The sequence below is a fragment of the Salvelinus namaycush genome, chromosome 10, assembly GCF_016432855.1.
Source record: "Salvelinus namaycush isolate Seneca chromosome 10, SaNama_1.0, whole genome shotgun sequence".
Taxonomy (NCBI): Eukaryota; Metazoa; Chordata; class Actinopteri; order Salmoniformes; family Salmonidae; genus Salvelinus; species Salvelinus namaycush.
In genome coordinates this window covers 49,652,854-49,671,184 of record NC_052316.1, presented here as the reverse complement: position 1 = coordinate 49,671,184, position 18,331 = coordinate 49,652,854, and the positions used below count along the sequence as shown (strand labels likewise).

The following is an 18,331-nucleotide window of genomic DNA, read 5'->3' as shown; positions in this document are numbered from 1 at the left end:
CTGTTGTGTTGTCAATACTGCCTGTTGTGTTGTCAATACTGCCTGTTGTGTTGTCAATACTGCCTGTTGTGTTGTCAATACTGCCTGTTGTGTTGTCAATACTGCCTGTTGTGTTGTCAATACTGCCTGTTGTGTTGCCGTCAATACTGCCTGTTGTGTTGCCGTCAATACTGCCTGTTGTGTTGTCAATACTGCCTGTTGTGTTGTCGTCAATACTGCCTGTTGTGTTGTCGTCAATACTGCCTGTTGTGTTGTCGTCAATACTGCCTGTTGTGTTGTCGTCAATACTGCCTGTTGTGTTGTCAATACTCCTGTTGTGTTGTCAATACTCCTGTTGTGTTGTCAATACTGCCTGTTGTGTTGCCGTCAATACTGCCTGTTGTGTTGTCAATACTCCTGTTGTGTTGTCAATACTGCCTGTTGTGTTGCCGTCAATACTGCCTGTTGTGTTGCCGTCAATACTCCTGTTGTGTTGTCAATACTCCTGTTGTGTTGTTGTCAATACTCCTGTTGTGTTGCCGTCAATACTCCTGTTGTGTTGCCAATACTGCCTGTTGTGTTGTCAATACTGCCTGTTGTGTTGTCAATACTGCCTGTTGTGTTGTCAATACTGCCTGTTGTGTTGTCAATACTCCTGTTGTGTTGTCAATACTGCCTGTTGTGCCGTCAATACTGCCTGTTGTGTTGTCAATACTGCCTGTTGTGTTGCCGTCAATACTCCTGTTGTGTTGCCGTCAATACTCCTGTTGTGTTGTCAATACTCCTGTTGTGTTGTCAATACTGCCTGTTGTGTTGTCAATACTGCCTGTTGTGTTGTCAATACTCCTGTTGTGTTGTCAATACTGCCTGTTGTGTTGTCAATACTGCCTGTTGTGTTGTCAATACTCCTGTTGTGTTGTCAATACTGCCTGTTGTGTTGTCAATACTGCCTGTTGTGTTGTCAATACTGCCTGTTGTGTTGCCGTCAATACTCCTGTTGTGTTGCCAATACTGCCTGTTGTGTTGCCAATACTGCCTGTTGTGTTGCCAATACTGCCTGTTGTGTTGTCAATACTGCCTGTTGTGTTGTCAATACTGCCTGTTGTGTTGTCAATACTGCCTGTTGTGTTGTCAATACTGCCTGTTGTGCCGTCAATACTCCTGTTGTGTTGTCAATACTGCCTGTTGTGTTGTCGTCAATACTGCCTGTTGTGTTGTCGTCAATACTGCCTGTTGTGTTGTCGTCAATACTGCCTGTTGTGTTGTCGTCAATACTGCCTGTTGTGTTGTCGTCAATACTGCCTGTTGTGTTGTCGTCAATACTGCCTGTTGTGTTGTCGTCAATACTGCCTGTTGTGTTGTCGTCAATACTGCCTGTTGTGTTGTCGTCAATACTGCCTGTTGTGTTGTCGTCAATACTGCCTGTTGTGTTGTCGTCAATACTGCCTGTTGTGTTGTCGTCAATACTGCCTGTTGTGTTGTCGTCAATACTGCCTGTTGTGTTGTCGTCAATACTGCCTGTTGTGTTGTCGTCAATACTGCCTGTTGTGTTGTCGTCAATACTGCCTGTTGTGTTGTCGTCAATACTGCCTGTTGTGTTGTCGTCAATACTCCTGTTGTGTTGTCAATACTGCCTGTTGTGTTGTCAATACTGCCTGTTGTGTTGTCAATACTGCCTGTTGTGTTGCCAATACTGCCTGTTGTGTTGCCAATACTGCCTGTTGTGTTGCCAATACTGCCTGTTGTGTTGTCAATACTGCCTGTTGTGTTGTCAATACTGCCTGTTGTGTTGCCAATACTGCCTGTTGTGTTGTCAATACTGCCTGGTGTGGTGTTACTACTGCCTGGTGTGGTGTTGTGGTGTTACTACTGCCTGGTGTGGTGTTGTGGTGTTACTACTGCCTGGTGTGGTGTTGTGGTGTTACTACTGCCTGGTGTGGTGTTACTACTGCCTGGTGTGGTGTTGTGTTGTTACTACTGCCTGTTGTGGTGTTGTGGTGTTACTACTGCCTGGTGTGGTGTTGTGGTGTTACTACTGCCTGGTGTGGTGTTACTACTGCCTGGTGTGGTGTTACTACTGCCTGTTGTGGTGTTGTGTTGTTACTACTGCCTGTTGTGGTGTTGTGTTGTTACTACTGCCTGGTGTGGTGTTACTACTGCCTGGTGTGGTGTTACTACTGCCTGGTGTGGTGTTACTACTGCCTGGTGTGGTGTTACTACTGCCTGTTGTGGTGTTACTACTGCCTGGTGTGGTGTTACTACTGCCTGGTGTGGTGTTACTACTGCCTGTTGTGGTGTGTTGTTACTACTGCCTGTTGTGGTGTGTTGTTACTACTGCCTGTTGTGGTGTGTTGTTACTACTGCCTGTTGTGGTGTTGTGTTGTTACTACTGCCTGTTGTGGTGTTGTGTTGTTACTACTGCCTGGTGTGGTGTTACTACTGCCTGGTGTGGTGTTACTACTGCCTGTTGTGGTGTTACTACTGCCTGTTGTGGTGTTACTACTGCCTGGTGTGGTGTTACTACTGCCTGGTGTGGTGTTACTACTGCCTGTTGTGGTGTTACTACTGCCTGTTGTGGTGTTACTACTGCCTGTTGTGGTGTTACTACTGCCTGGTGTGGTGTTACTACTGCCTGGTGTGGTGTTACTACTGCCTGGTGTGGTGTTGTGGTGTTACTACTGCCTGGTGTGGTGTTGTGTTGTTACTACTGCCTGGTGTGGTGTTGTTACTACTGCCTGGTGTGGTGTTGTTACTACTGCCTGGTGTGGTGTTGTTACTACTGCCTGGTGTGGTGTTGTTACTACTGCCTGTTGTGGTGTTACTACTGCCTGGTGTGGTGTTACTACTGCCTGTTGTGGTGTTACTACTGCCTGTTGTGGTGTTACTACTGCCTGTTGTGGTGTTGTGGTGTTACTACTGCCTGTTGTGGTGTTACTACTGCCTGTTGTGGTGTGTTGTTACTACTGCCTGGTGTGGTGTTGTGTTGTTACTACTGCCTGGTGTGTTGTTACTACTGCCTGGTGTGGTGTTGTGTTGTTACTACTGCCTGTTGTGGTGTGGTGTTACTACTGCCTGTTGTGGTGTTGTGTTGTTACTACTGCCTGGTGTGGTGTTGTGTTGTTACTACTGCCTGGTGTTGTGTTGTTACTACTGCCTGGTGTGGTGTTACTACTGCCTGGTGTGGTGTTACTACTGCCTGGTGTGGTGTTGTGTTGTTACTACTGCCTGGTGTGGTGTTACTACTGCCTGGTGTGGTGTTACTACTGCCTGGTGTGTTGTTACTACTGCCTGGTGTGGTGTTACTACTGCCTGGTGTGGTGTTACTACTGCCTGTTGTGGTGTTGTGGTGTTACTACTGCCTGGTGTTGTGTTGTTACTACTGCCTGGTGTGGTGTTACTACTGCCTGGTGTGGTGTTACTACTGCCTGTTGTGGTGTTGTGGTGTTACTACTGCCTGGTGTGGCGTTGTGTTGTTGCTGTAATGGCCGTAGTGATCATGGTGTCATGGTCGTAGTTAGTGATCATGGTGTAATGGCCGTAGTGATCATGGTGTCATGGCCGTAGTGATCATGTCCGTAGTGATCATGTTGTCATGGCCGTAGTGATCATGTTGTAATGGCCTTGGTGATCATGGTGTCATGGCCGTGGTGATCATGGTGTCATGGCCGTGGTGATCATGGTGTCATGGCCGTGGTGATCATGGTGTCATGGCCGTGGTGATCATGGTGTCATGGCCGTAGTGATCATGGTGTCATAGCCGTAGTGATCATGGTGTCATGGCTGTAGTGATCATGGTGTCATGGCTGTAGTGATCATGTTGTAATGGCCGTAGTGATCATGGTGTCATGGCCGTAGTGATTATGGCCGTAGTGATCATGGTGTCATTGTCGTAGTTAGTGATCATGATGTCATGGTCGTAGTTAGTGATCATGATGTCATGGTCGTAGTTAGTGATCATGATGTCATGGTCGTAGTTAGTGATCATGATGTCACGGTCGTAGTTAGTGATCATGGTGTCACGGTCGTAGTTAGTGATCATGGTGTCACGGTCGTAGTTAGTGATCATGGTGTCACGGCCGTAGTGATCATGGTGTCACGGCCGTAGTGATCATGGCCGTAGTGATCATGGTGTCACGGCCGTAGTGATCATGGTGTCACGGCCGTAGTGATCATGGCCGTAGTGATCATGGTGTCATGGCCGTAGTGATCATGGTGTCATGGCCGTAGTGATCATGGCGTCATGGCCGTAGTGATCATGGCGTTGTGTGTGTGATTTTCAGACGTGTCGTGTTCTTACTGTAACTCTGTGGTGTTACTACTGTAACTCTGTGTTGTGTTACTGTAACTCTGTGTGGTGTTACTACTGTAACTCTGTGTGGTGTTACTACTGTAACTCTGTGTGGTGGTACTACTGTAACTCTGTGTGGTGGTACTACTGTAACTCTGTGTGGTGTTACTGTAACTCTGTGTGGTGTTACTACTGTAACTCTGTGTTGTGTTACTGTAACTCTGTGTTGTGTTACTGTAACTCTGTGTGGTGTTACTGTAACTCTGTGTGGTGTTACTACTGTAACTCTGTGTTGTGTTACTGTAACTCTGTGTTGTGTTACTGTAACTCTGTGTTGTGTTACTACTGTAACTCTGTGTTGTGTTACTGTAACTCTGTGTTGTGTTACTGTAACTCTGTGTGGTGTTACTGTAACTCTGTGTGGTGTTACTACTGTAACTCTGTGTGGTGTTACTGTAACTCTGTGTGGTGTTACTGTAACTCTGTGTGGTGTTACTACTGTAACTCTGTGTGGTGTTACTACTGTAACTCTGTGTGGTGTTACTGTAACTCTGTGTTGTGTTACTGTAACTCTGTGTGGTGTTACTGTAACTCTGTGTGGTGTTACTGTAACTCTGTGTGGTGTTACTACTGTAACTCTGTGTGGTGTTACTACTGTAACTCTGTGTGGTGTTACTACTGTAACTCTGTGTGGTGTTACTACTGTAACTCTGTGTGGTGTTACTACTGTAACTCTGTGTGGTGTTACTACTGTAACTCTGTGTGGTGTTACTGTAACTCTGTGTGGTGTTACTGTAACTCTGTGTGGTGTTACTGTAACTCTGTGTGGTGTTACTGTAACTCTGTGTGGTGTTACTGTAACTCTGTGTGGTGTTACTACTGTAACTCTGTGTGGTGTTACTACTGTAACTCTGTGTGGTGTTACTACTGTAACTCTGTGTGGTGTTACTACTGTAACTCTGTGTGGTGTTACTGTAACTCTGTGTGGTGTTACTGTAACTCTGTGTGGTGTTACTACTGTAACTCTGTGTGGTGTTACTACTGTAACTCTGTGTGGTGTTACTACTGTAACTCTGTGTGGTGTTACTGTAACTCTGTGTGGTGTTACTGTAACTCTGTGTGGTGTTACTGTAACTCTGTGTGGTGTTACTACTGTAACTCTGTGTGGTGTTACTACTGTAACTCTGTGTGGTGTTACTACTGTAACTCTGTGTGGTGTTACTACTGTAACTCTGTGTGGTGTTACTACTGTAACTCTGTGTGGTGTTACTACTGTAACTCTGTGTGGTGTTACTACTGTAACTCTGTGTGGTGTTACTACTGTAACTCTGTGTGGTGTTGTCAATCAGCCAGTCACAGTAATGGAGGCCTGTTCATTTCTGCTACCCAAGAGGACTTGGTCTAATCTAGTGCTTATCTCTCTCTCTCACTCATATCTTTAGGAGGAATGAAGCCGTAAGCAGGCCTCACTCCTGGCACGCCACCAAGTTCAACGAGAGCCAATCAGAGACTGCCAAAACTCAGTCCCCGCCCCTGCCAGTCTGGCAGACCAGATATGATGCAAGGTAACCCAGTGTTCTGATCAGACTGCCTGAATCGCCCACTAAGACATCAGGCTTAGAGCCCTACCCATGCCCACAACATTCAGGCCCTACCCATGCCCACAACATTCAGGCCCTACAGGCCCGATTGTTTGTGCCAAATTTAAGACCGAAATCAGAAATAACTTCCTCCATTAGTAAATCTATTAGCTGCTTCTGTCTGTCACTTGCTCCCTGCCCGCAGCTTGCTCTGCTCATTGCCGCTCTCGGTCTGTGAGTATCCATAGCAACAGCTCCGCTTGGGCTGCTCTGCTCAATGATGACCTTGAGAATGCAGTTAGCTGTTAACTACTTTTCATCAGTCTAGGAACATTTATTATTTTCTGTTAAATAATCTCTCCTGTTTTATATTTGACAGGGTTGAAGCACTTCTAACACCACATGATCTTAGTCAGATATGACTGTACTGCACGAGCAAATGGCTCAGCTTCAAAATGTTAGTGATACCCGAGCCCTGCCGTACCCTAGTTACTGATGAAAAATAAAACGGGCCCTACCCTAACCCTATGTATAATGTTAGTGATACCCGAGCCCTGCCGTACCCTAGTTACTGATGAAAAATAAAACGGGCCCTACCTGGATGTAGAATGTCTGGGCCCGTTGTGCTCGTTCGGGTAACTGAGCTCTATTCAGGCTCCATGATCTGATGAAAGTTTTACTGTGACTACTTTCCACTGGCCCACAACGTCAGAGATTTGTTTCAAAATAAGACCAGTAGTTATTCTGTACCTCAATGCAGTATGGACCTTTTTCATCGTTTTTATAGAGTTGTCTATAGTGCCTAAAGTGCCTAAAATATTGTCAGTTAGTGTAGATAGTTGAGCTAGCATGTAGAGGTTTTCTCGGGTCTAAAAAGTTGAACCCGAACGGAACAGAGGACGATCAGACCCGGACCCTAAAGAACACAATAATTTTTTTTTAAAGGGGGACGTGGACCTGATCCGACCCGAACCTGAATGGACCCGATGATAACCAGACCTATACCCGTACCCTTACGGGTCAAGGTCTAGACCAGATCCGATTGGACTTGAGAGACAATTTTTGGGGGGTTTATCAGCGAAGTTGCTCTTCTGGTTAACAAATATATCTACAGTTGAGGTTGGAAGTTTACATACACTTAGGTTGGAGTCATTAAAACTTGTTTTTCAACCACTCCACAAATTTCATGTTAACAAACTATAGTTTTGGCAAGTCGGTTAGGACATATACTTTGTGCATGACACAAGTCATTTTTTTGTTTATAGACAGACTATTTCACTTATAATTCACTGTATCACAATTCCAGTGGGTCAGAAGTTTCCATACACTAAATTGACTGCGTCTTTAAACAGCTTGGAACATTCCAGAAAATTATGTCATGGCTTTAGAAGCTTCTGATAGGCTAATTCAAATCAAATCAAATCAAGTTTATTTTATATAGCCCTTCGTACATCAGCTAATATCTCGAAGTGCTGTACAGAAACCCAGCCTAAAACCCCAAACAGCAAGCAATGCAGGTGTAGAAGCACGGTGGCTAGGAAAAACTCCCTAGAAAGGCCAAAACCTAGGAAGAAACCTAGAGAGGAACCAGGCTATGAGGGGTGGGCAGTCCTCTTCTGGCTGTGCCGGGTGGAGATTATAACAGAACTATGCCAAGATGTTCAAAATGTTCATAAGTGACAAGCATGGTCAAATAATAATCATGAATAATTTTCAGTTGGCTTTTCATAGCCGATCATTAAGAGTTGAAAACAGCAGGTCTGGTACAGGTGGCGGTTCCATAACCGCAGGCAGAACAGTTGAAACTGGAATAGCAGCAAGGCCAGGTGGACTGGGGACAGCAAGGAGTCATCATGCCCGGTAGTCCTGACGTATGGTCCTAGGGCTCAGGTCCTCCGAGAGAGAGAAAGAAAGAGAGAAGGAGAGAATTAGAGAGAGCCAAGATTTTCAAAATGTTCATAAATGACAAGCATGGTCAAATAATAATCAGGAATAAATGTCAGTTGGCTTTTCATAGCCGATCATTAAGAGTTGAAAACAGCAGGTCTGGGACAGGTAGGGGTTCCGTAACCGCAGGCAGAACAGTTGAAACTGGAATAGCAGCAAGGCCAGGCGGACTGGGGACAGCAAGGAGTCACCACGGCTGGTAGTCCCGACGTATGGTCCTAGGGCTCAGGTCCTCCGAGAGAAAGAAAGAGAGAAGGAGAAAATTAGAGAGAGCCAAGATTTTCAAAATGTTCATAAATGACAAGCATGGTCAAATAATAATCAGGAATAAATCTCAGTTGGCTTTTCATAGCCGATCATTAAGAGTTGAAAACAGCAGGGACAGCAAGGATTGACATCATTTGAGTAAATTGGAGGTGTACTTGTGGATGTATTTCAAGCCTACCTTCAAACTCAGTGCCTCATTGCTTGACATCATGGGAAAATCAAAAGAAATCAGCCAAGACCTCAGAAAAAAATTGTAGACCTCCACAAGTCTGGTTCATCCTTGGGAGCAATTTCCAAACGCCTGAAGGTACCACATTCATCTGTACAAACAATAGTACGCAAGTATAAACACCATGGGACCACACAGCCATCATACCGCTCAGGAAGGAGATGCGTTCTGTCTCCTAGAGATGAACGTACTTTGGTGCGAAAAGTGCAAATCATTCCCAGAACAACAGCGAAGGACATTGTGAAGATGCTGGAGGAAACGGGTACACAAGTATCTATATCCACCATAAAACGAGCCCTATATTGACATAACCTGAAAGGTCGCTCAACAAGCAAGAAGCCACTGCTCCAAAACTGCCATAAAAAAGCCAGACTACGGTTTGCAACTGCACATGGGGACAAAGGTCGTACTTTTTGGAGAAATGTCCTCTGGTCCGATGAAACAAAAATAGAACTGTTTGGCCATAATGACCATCGTTATGTTTGGAGGAAAAAGGGGGATGCTTGCAAGCCGAAGAACACCATCCCAACCTTGGAGCACGGGGTGGCAGCATCATGTTGTGGGGGTGCTTTGCTGCAGGAGGGACTGGTGCACCTCACAATATAGATGGCATCATCAGGTAGGAAAATTATGTGGATATATTGAAGCAGCATCTCAAGACATCAGTCAGGAAGTTAAAGCTTGGGTCTTCCAAATGGACAATGACCTCAAGCATACATCCAAAGTTGTGGCAAAATGGCTTAAGGACAACAAAGTCAAGGTGTTGGAGTGGCCATCACAAAGCCCTGACCTCAATCCTATAGAAAATGTGTGGGCAGAACTGAAAAAAGCGTGTGTGAGCAAGGATGCCTACAAACCTGACTCAGTTACACCAGCTCTGTCAGGAGGAATGGGCCAAAATTCACCCAACTTATTGTGGGAAGCTTGTGGAAGGCTACCTGAAACGTTTGACCCAAGTTAAACAATATAAAGGCAATGCTACCAAATACTAATTGAGTGTATGTAAACTTCTGACCACCTGGGAATGTGATGAAAGAAATAAAAGCTGAAATAAATCATTCTCACTACTATTATTCTGACATTTCACATTCTGAAAATAAAGTGGTGATCCTAACTGACCTAAGACAGGGAATTTTTACTAGGATTAAATGTCAGGAATTGTGAAAAACTGAGTTTAAATGTATTTGGCTAAGGTGGATGTAAACTTCCGACTTCAACTGTATGTGCTGGCTAGGCCTTCTGAAAGTCAATAAATTCACCTTATTAGCATAATGCTTTAGGCTCTGCAGAGCCGTGGTCCGGTCCAATCGGGTCTATCAACTGTAGTTACATAGACCCGAAGAAAACCATCCCACAGGAAAGTTAGAATTTTGGAACCAGACCCGCCCGGGTTCCAGGTCAAGTATTGGGTTGGGGTCGACCCGTGAATACCTCTACTAGCATGTCCTCCCAAGTACTGTGTTAGACAATAGCATTATGTAGGACAATGGGCCTCTACTAGCATGTCCCCACAAGTACTGTGTTAGATAATAGCATTATGTAGGACAATGGGCCTCTACTAGCATGTCCCCACAAGTACTGTGTTAGACAATAGCATTATGTAGGACAATGGGCCTCTACTAGCATGTCCTCCCAAGTACTGTGTTAGACAATAGCATTATGTAGGACAATGGGCCTCTACTAGCATGTCCTCCCAAGTACTGTGTTAGACAATAGCATTATGTAGGACAATGGGCCTCTACTAGCATGTCCTCCCAAGTACTGTGTTAGATAATAGCATTATGTAGGACAATGGGCCTCTACTAGCATGTCCTCCCAAGTACTGTGTTAGACAATAGCATTATGTAGGACAATGGGCCTCTACTAGCATGTCCTCCCAAGTACTGTGTTAGATAATAGCATTATGTAGGACAATGGGCCTCTACTAGCATGTCCTCCCAAGTACTGTGTTAGACAATAGCATTATGTAGGACAATGGGCCTCTACTAGCATGTCCTCCCAAGTACTGTGTTAGACAATAGCATTATGTAGGACAATGGGCCTCTACTAGCATGTCCCCACAAGTACTGTGTTAGATAATAGCATTATGTAGGACAATGGGCCTCTACTAGCATGTCCTCCCAAGTACTGTGTTAGATAATAGCATTATGTAGGACAATGGGCCTCTACTAGCATGTCCCCACAAGTACTGTGTTAGACAATAGCATTATGTAGGACAATGGGCCTCTACTAGCATGTCCTCCCAAGTACTGTGTTAGACAATAGCATTATGTAGGACAATGGGCCTCTACTAGCATGTCCTCCCAAGTACTGTGTTAGATAATAGCATTATGTAGGACAATGGGCCTCTACTAGCATGTCCTCCCAAGTACTGTGTTAGATAATAGCATTATGTAGGACAATGGGCCTCTACTAGCATGTCCCCACAAGTACTGTGTTAGATAATAGCATTATGTAGGACAATGGGCCTCTACTAGCATGTCCCCACAAGTACTGTGTTAGATAATAGCATTATGTAGGACAATGGGCCTCTACTAGCATGTCCTCCCAAGTACTGTGTTAGATAATAGCATTATGTAGGACAATGGGCCTCTACTAGCATGTCCTCCCAAGTACTGTGTTAGACAATAGCATTATGTAGGACAATGGGCCTCTACTAGCATGTCCTCCCAAGTACTGTGTTAGATAATAGCATTATGTAGGACAATGGGCCTCTACTAGCATGTCCTCCCAAGTACTGTGTTAGACAATAGCATTATGTAGGACAATGGGCCTCTACTAGCATGTCCTCTCAAGTACTGTGTTAGACAATGCATTATGTAGGACAATGGGCCTCTACTAGCATGTCCTCCCAAGTACTGTGTTAGACAATAGCATTATGTAGGACAATGGGCCTCTACTAGCATGTCCTCCCAAGTACTGTGTTAGACAATAGCATTATGTAGGACAATGGGCCTCTACTAGCATGTCCTCTCAAGTACTGTGTTAGACAATGCATTATGTAGGACAATGGGCCTCTACTAGCATGTCCTCCCAAGTACTGTGTTAGACAATAGCATTATGTAGGACAATGGGCCTCTACTAGCATGTCCTCCCAAGTACTGTGTTAGATAATAGCATTATGTAGGACAATGGGCCTCTACTAGCATGTCCTCCCAAGTACTGTGTTAGACAATAGCATTATGTAGGACAATGGGCCTCTACTAGCATGTCCTCCCAAGTACTGTGTTAGACAATAGCATTATGTAGGACAATGGGCCTCTACTAGCATGTCCTCCCAAGTACTGTGTTAGACAATAGCATTATGTAGGACAATGGGCCTCTACTAGCATGTCCTCCCAAGTACTGTGTTAGACAATAGCATTATGTAGGACAATGGGCCTCTACTAGCATGTCCTCCCAAGTACTGTGTTAGACAATAGCATTATGTAGGACAATGGGCCTCTACTAGCATGTCCCCACAAGTACTGTGTTAGACAATAGCATTATGTAGGACAATGGGCCTCTACTAGCATGTCCTCCCAAGTACTGTGTTAGACAATAGCATTATGTAGGACAATGGGCCTCTACTAGCATGTCCCCACAAGTACTGTGTTAGATAATAGCATTATGTAGGACAATGGGCCTCTACTAGCATGTCCTCCCAAGTACTGTGTTAGATAATAGCATTATGTAGGACAATGGGCCTCTACTAGCATGTCCTCCCAAGTACTGTGTTAGATAATAGCATTATGTAGGACAATGGGCCTCTACTAGCATGTCCCCACAAGTACTGTGTTAGATAATAGCATTATGTAGGACAATGGGCCTCTACTAGCATGTCCCCACAAGTACTGTGTTAGATAATAGCATTATGTAGGACAATGGGCCTCTACTAGCATGTCCTCTCAAGTACTGTGTTAGACAATGCATTATGTAGGACAATGGGCCTCTACTAGCATGTCCTCCCAAGTACTGTGTTAGACAATAGCATTATGTAGGACAATGGGCCTCTACTAGCATGTCCTCCCAAGTACTGTGTTAGATAATAGCATTATGTAGGACAATGGGCCTCTACTAGCATGTCCTCCCAAGTACTGTGTTAGATAATAGCATTATGTAGGACAATGGGCCTCTACTAGCATGTCCTCCCAAGTACTGTGTTAGACAATAGCATTATGTAGGACAATGGGCCTCTACTAGCATGTCCTCCCAAGTACTGTGTTAGATAATAGCATTATGTAGGACAATGGGCCTCTACTAGCATGTCCTCCCAAGTACTGTGTTAGATAATAGCATTATGTAGGACAATGGGCCTCTACTAGCATGTCCTCCCAAGTACTGTGTTAGACAATAGCATTATGTAGGACAATGGGCCTCTACTAGCATGTCCTCCCAAGTACTGTGTTAGATAATAGCATTATGTAGGACAATGGGCCTCTACTAGCATGTCCTCTCAAGTACTGTGTTAGATAATAGCATTATGTAGGACAATGGGCCTCTACTAGCATGTCCTCTCAAGTACTGTGTTAGATAATAGCATTATGTAGGACAATGGGCCTCTACTAGCATGTCCTCCCAAGTACTGTGTTAGATAATAGCATTATGTAGGACAATGGGCCTCTACTAGCATGTCCTCCCAAGTACTGTGTTAGATAATAGCATTATGTAGGACAATGGGCCTCTACTAGCATGTCCTCCCAAGTACTGTGTTAGATAATAGCATTATGTAGGACAATGGGCCTCTACTAGCATGTCCTCCCAAGTACTGTGTTAGATAATAGCATTATGTAGGACAATGGGCCTCTACTAGCATGTCCTCTCAAGTACTGTGTTAGACAATAGCATTATGTAGGACAATGGGCCTCTACTAGCATGTCCTCCCAAGTACTGTGTTAGATAATAGCATTATGTAGGACAATGGGCCTCTACTAGCATGTCCTCCCAAGTACTGTGTTAGATAATAGCATTATGTAGGACAATGGGCCTCTACTAGCATGTCCTCCCAAGTACTGTGTTAGATAATAGCATTATGTAGGACAATGGGCCTCTACTAGCATGTCCTCCCAAGTACTGTGTTAGACAATGCATTATGTAGGACAATGGGCCTCTACTAGCATGTCCTCCCAAGTACTGTGTTAGATAAAAGCATTATGTAGGACAATGGGCCTCTACTAGCATGTCCTCCCAAGTACTGTGTTAGACAATAGCATTATGTAGGACAATGGGCCTCTACTAGCATGTCCTCCCAAGTACTGTGTTAGACAATAGCATTATGTAGGACAATGGGCCTCTACTAGCATGTCCTCCCAAGTACTGTGTTAGATAATAGCATTATGTAGGACAATGGGCCTCTACTAGCATGTCCTCCCAAGTACTGTGTTAGATAATAGCATTATGTAGGACAATGGGCCTCTACTAGCATGTCCTCCCAAGTACTGTGTTAGATAATAGCATTATGTAGGACAATGGGCCTCTACTAGCATGTCCTCTCAAGTACTGTGTTAGACAATGCATTATGTAGGACAATGGGCCTCTACTAGCATGTCCTCCCAAGTACTGTGTTAGACAATAGCATTATGTAGGACAATGGGCCTCTACTAGCATGTCCTCACAAGTACTGTGTTAGACAATAGCATTATGTAGGACAATGGGCCTCTACTAGCATGTCCTCCCAAGTACTGTGTTAGATAATAGCATTATGTAGGACAATGGGCCTCTACTAGCATGTCCCCACAAGTACTGTGTTAGACAATAGCATTATGTAGGACAATGGGCCTCTACTAGCATGTCCTCACAAGTACTGTGTTAGACAATAGCATTATGTAGGACAATGGGCCTCTACTAGCATGTCCTCCCAAGTACTGTGTTAGACAATAGCATTATGTAGGACAATGGGCCTCTACTAGCATGTCCTCCCAAGTACTGTGTTAGATAATAGCATTATGTAGGACAATGGGCCTCTACTAGCATGTCCTCCCAAGTACTGTGTTAGATAATAGCATTATGTAGGACAATGGGCCTCTACTAGCATGTCCTCCCAAGTACTGTGTTAGACAATAGCATTATGTAGGACAATGGGCCTCTACTAGCATGTCCTCACAAGTACTGTGTTAGACAATAGCATTATGTAGGACAATGGGCCTCTACTAGCATGTCCTCCCAAGTACTGTGTTAGATAATAGCATTATGTAGGACAATGGGCCTCTACTAGCATGTCCCCACAAGTACTGTGTTAGACAATAGCATTATGTAGGACAATGGGCCTCTACTAGCATGTCCTCACAAGTACTGTGTTAGACAATAGCATTATGTAGGACAATGGGCCTCTACTAGCATGTCCTCCCAAGTACTGTGTTAGACAATAGCATTATGTAGGACAATGGGCCTCTACTAGCATGTCCTCCCAAGTACTGTGTTAGACAATGCATTATGTAGGACAATGGGCCTCTACTAGCATGTCCTCCCAAGTACTGTGTTAGATAATGCATTGTCCTACATAATGCTATTGTCCTACATAATGCTATTGTCTTACATAATGCTAATGTCTTACATAATGCTAATGTCTTACATAATGCTATTGTCTATCTCAAACAGCCCTCCTCCCACCTCTGTCTTCCCCAGCTCCTCCTCTACCAACCTCTCCTCGTCCGGCTGGGACCAGAACCAGACTAACCTACGGCGAGTGTCAGACCAGTTCAGCTCTCTGGGCAGCATGGACAGTCTAGACGTCTCCTACCCCCCTGGACACCTGTCCCCAGGATGCCTCTCCCCGGTCAAGTCCAACACCAGCACGGAGCTCCCGGGAGGGGGCAAGAGGGACTCGGCATACAGCTCCTTTTCCACCAACTCTGGTACCCCAGACTACACCCTCTCCAAGACACCAGACTACACCCTCCCTAAGACACCAGACTACACCCTCCCTAAGACACCAGACTACACCCTCCCTAAGGCACCAGACTACACCCTCCCTAAGGCACCAGACTACACCCTCCCTAAGGCACCAGACTACACCCTCCCTAAGGCACCAGACTACACCCTCCCTAAGGCACCAGACTACACCCTCCCTAAGGCACCAGACTACACCCTCCCTAAGGCACCAGACTACACCCTCCCTAAGGCACCAGACTACACCCTCCCTAAGGCACCAGACTACACCCTCCCTAAGGCACCAGACTACACCCTCCCTAAGGCACCAGACTACACCCTCCCTAAGGCACCAGACTACACCCTCCCTAAGGCACCAGACTACACCCTCCCTAAGAGCAATGCTGCCTCCATAGAGAACATGCTGTATGAGGTGAGCCAGTGGGAATCAGGGGGGCGTCCCAGTAACGGCAGACACAGCCTGAGTAGTGAGGGGGTCAGGCAGGATGAGAGACCAGGGTACCTGCAGCTGGCTGTGGGACTTGGGGCCAGCATGGACCGGGACAGCCCCAGGACAGAGGAGCAGTCAGGGCCAGGTTCTTCCCACTCCTCCAGCTCTGCTAGGCCTAGCTGCGGTCCCGTCTGGCACGTTCCTGACAAGAAGAAGACCTCCGATCCCTCTCCTCCCCCACCGCCCGTACGCAGTGACAGTTTCGCTGCTACGAAGTCCCATGAGAAGGTTCTGGTTATAGCCTGTCCAGAGGGACCCGGTGCTCACACCCAGCCCAATGCCCATGGTAAAGGACTGGACAAAGGAATGGACTCTGATAACTCACAATGTGCCAATGACTCTCGGCGTAGCCATCACAACCTACCCTCCAAGAACAACATGGTCCCTCCTTACATTTCACCAAAGAACTGTCATCAGAACCAGGTGAACTGTAACGAGCTGTGCTCTCTATCCAGTAGTGATGTCAGGCTGGGCCAGCCCCACCCTACCTACCTGCCCTGCCACCAGAGACAGTACAGTAATGAGAGCTCTCTCTACTCCCACCCCAGGACTTGGTCTGTCCCCAAACAGCAGAACGTCAGCGGCTGCTACAGCAGCATGCAGGAGCTCCCCACCAACGAAAATGCACAGAACACCCAGCTCTACAGCCAGACCCCAGACAGCACTGAAGACAGCCGGTACTACTGTGTGACGGCCAGACAGCCTGGTCAACCGGTCACCCAGGCCCTGCTGGTCAAGACTGACGAAAGGAGTGGTGGAGGGGGCAGAGAGGAGGGTGTGGAGGGTGGCGGTGAAAGGAGGAGTGCAGTGAGCATCGTACAGGGTGGAGGAGATAAGAAGTCACTCACTCCCCTGGGGTCAGGGGGTTCCAGTGGGGAGACTGTAGATCTCTCCAGTAACCAGTGCACCAGGACCGACCGGTACGCCACCACCCTGAGGAATGAGATCCAGATGAGACGAGCCCAGCTGCAGAAGAGTAAGAGCGCTGCCTCCCTGAGTGGACCCTGTGAGGCGGAGGAGGACCATGAGGTGCCAGAGGTCTGGAGGCCCAAAGACACCACCTCTTCTTCAGATGGCTCCTTCACCTCCACCTATAAGGATCATCTGAAGGAGGCGCAGGCCCGTGTGCTGAAGGCCACCTCCTTTAGAAGGAGAGACCTGGAGCCTGTTCTTCTGGAGCACCCTGGGGCGGAGGCAGGGTCCCCGCCGGACTACTCCTCCTCTGGTCTGGGGAGGAGCGACAACTCTAACCCCCTGTCCAGCCTCTCTGAGGGCCTCCCAGCCAGGTCTGGCTCTGCCCAGAGTCAGGTGACCCGTATCGGAAGCAGGAAGCGTTTCACCACGGAGAAGAAGGTCCGGTGTTTCTCTGAGCCAGACAAAATCAATGAGGTGGGGGTGGAGGAGGAGCTGACCCCCCCTGAGGCTGCAGGCGCCTTGCTGAACCGACGCTCCACCGCCAGACCTGCCTTCACCAGACCCCTCCCTAAAACTGCCCTGCCAGGCCCTGTAGAGGACTGGGGAGAGGGCAAAGAGATAGCCAGGGGTGATTGTGACATGTCCAGCGGCAGGAAGGCACAGAGAGAGTGTCAGGGACAGGACCACAGACAGCAGAGACTGGAGCTACAGAGACTGGGGACCTTTGCTGAGTACGAGACCACCTGGAACACCCAGAGGAAAGCAGCTGAGACCAGAGGCTCAGGACGCTCCCACTCTGCTGATAACATCCTGGATCCTGGAGGAGATGGCAGGACCAAACCAGCCCCAGTCCACGAGAGGTCCTCACCCTCCGCTGACTTCTATGACAAGGTGAGATACTGGCATCCTATCCTCACCCTCCGCTGACTTCTATGACAAGGTGAGATACTGGCATCCTATCCTCACCCTCCGCTGACTTCTATGACAAGGTGAGATACTGGCATCCTATCCTTGTTGTAGTGCACCTCAAGGGCCCGTAGGTCTCGAAACTGAGTCACTGTCAAACTCATTGTTGGTTCAAATGTTCCTGCGTGTTATGACTTTACTCTCAGTACAGCATCTCTATGGGGAGTAGCTCTCTGCTCCACTGAAGAACTTACGATCACGCCTGACAAGGCCAATAAAAAACATGCCTCGCTGGAAGCTCTGCCTTCCACAGGTGATAATGCTGAGGCTCGGATTCATTCCTTCCATTTTTCCACTCTTCACCTTGAGCTGAGCAGAACTCGCACTGATTCGCACTGTTAAAAAACATTTGGAACGTGTAAAGAAAAGGACGAGGATGGACCATCTTAGGCTAGGTTGAGGAGTGACGTCTTAGGCTAGGTTGAGGAGTGACGACCTTAGGCTAGGTTGAGGAGTGACGACCTTAGGCTAGGTTGAGGAGTGACGACCTTAGGCTAGGTTGAGGAGTGACGGCCTTAGGCTAGGTTGAGGAGTGACGACCTTAGGCTAGGTTGAGGAGTGACGACCTTAGGCTAGGTTGAGGAGTGACGACCTTAGGCTAGGTTGAGGAGTGACGACCTTAGGCTAGGTTGAGGAGTGACGACCTTAGGCTAGGTTGAGGAGTGACGACCTTAGGCTAGGTTGAGGAGTGACGACCTTAGGCTAGGTTGAGGAGTGACGACCTTAGGCTAGGTTGAGGAGTGACGACCTTTGGTTAGGTTCAGGAGTGACGACCTTTGGCTAGGTTGAGGAGTGACGACCTT

The 18,331-nt window shown here is 46.8% G+C and overlaps 1 protein-coding gene across 1 annotated transcript in view; it reads left to right on the top strand.

The window, feature by feature from the left end:
- The window catches only part of LOC120054383 (protein Shroom2-like), a 157,242-nt gene that overhangs the window by 51,134 nt on the left and 87,777 nt on the right, over positions 1-18,331 (top strand). The window contains exons 4-5 of the mRNA XM_039001795.1: positions 5,710-5,832; positions 14,894-17,453. Coding sequence (XP_038857723.1) covers positions 5,710-5,832; positions 14,894-17,453 — 2,683 coding nt within the window. The remainder of the gene's footprint in view (positions 1-5,709; positions 5,833-14,893; positions 17,454-18,331) is intronic.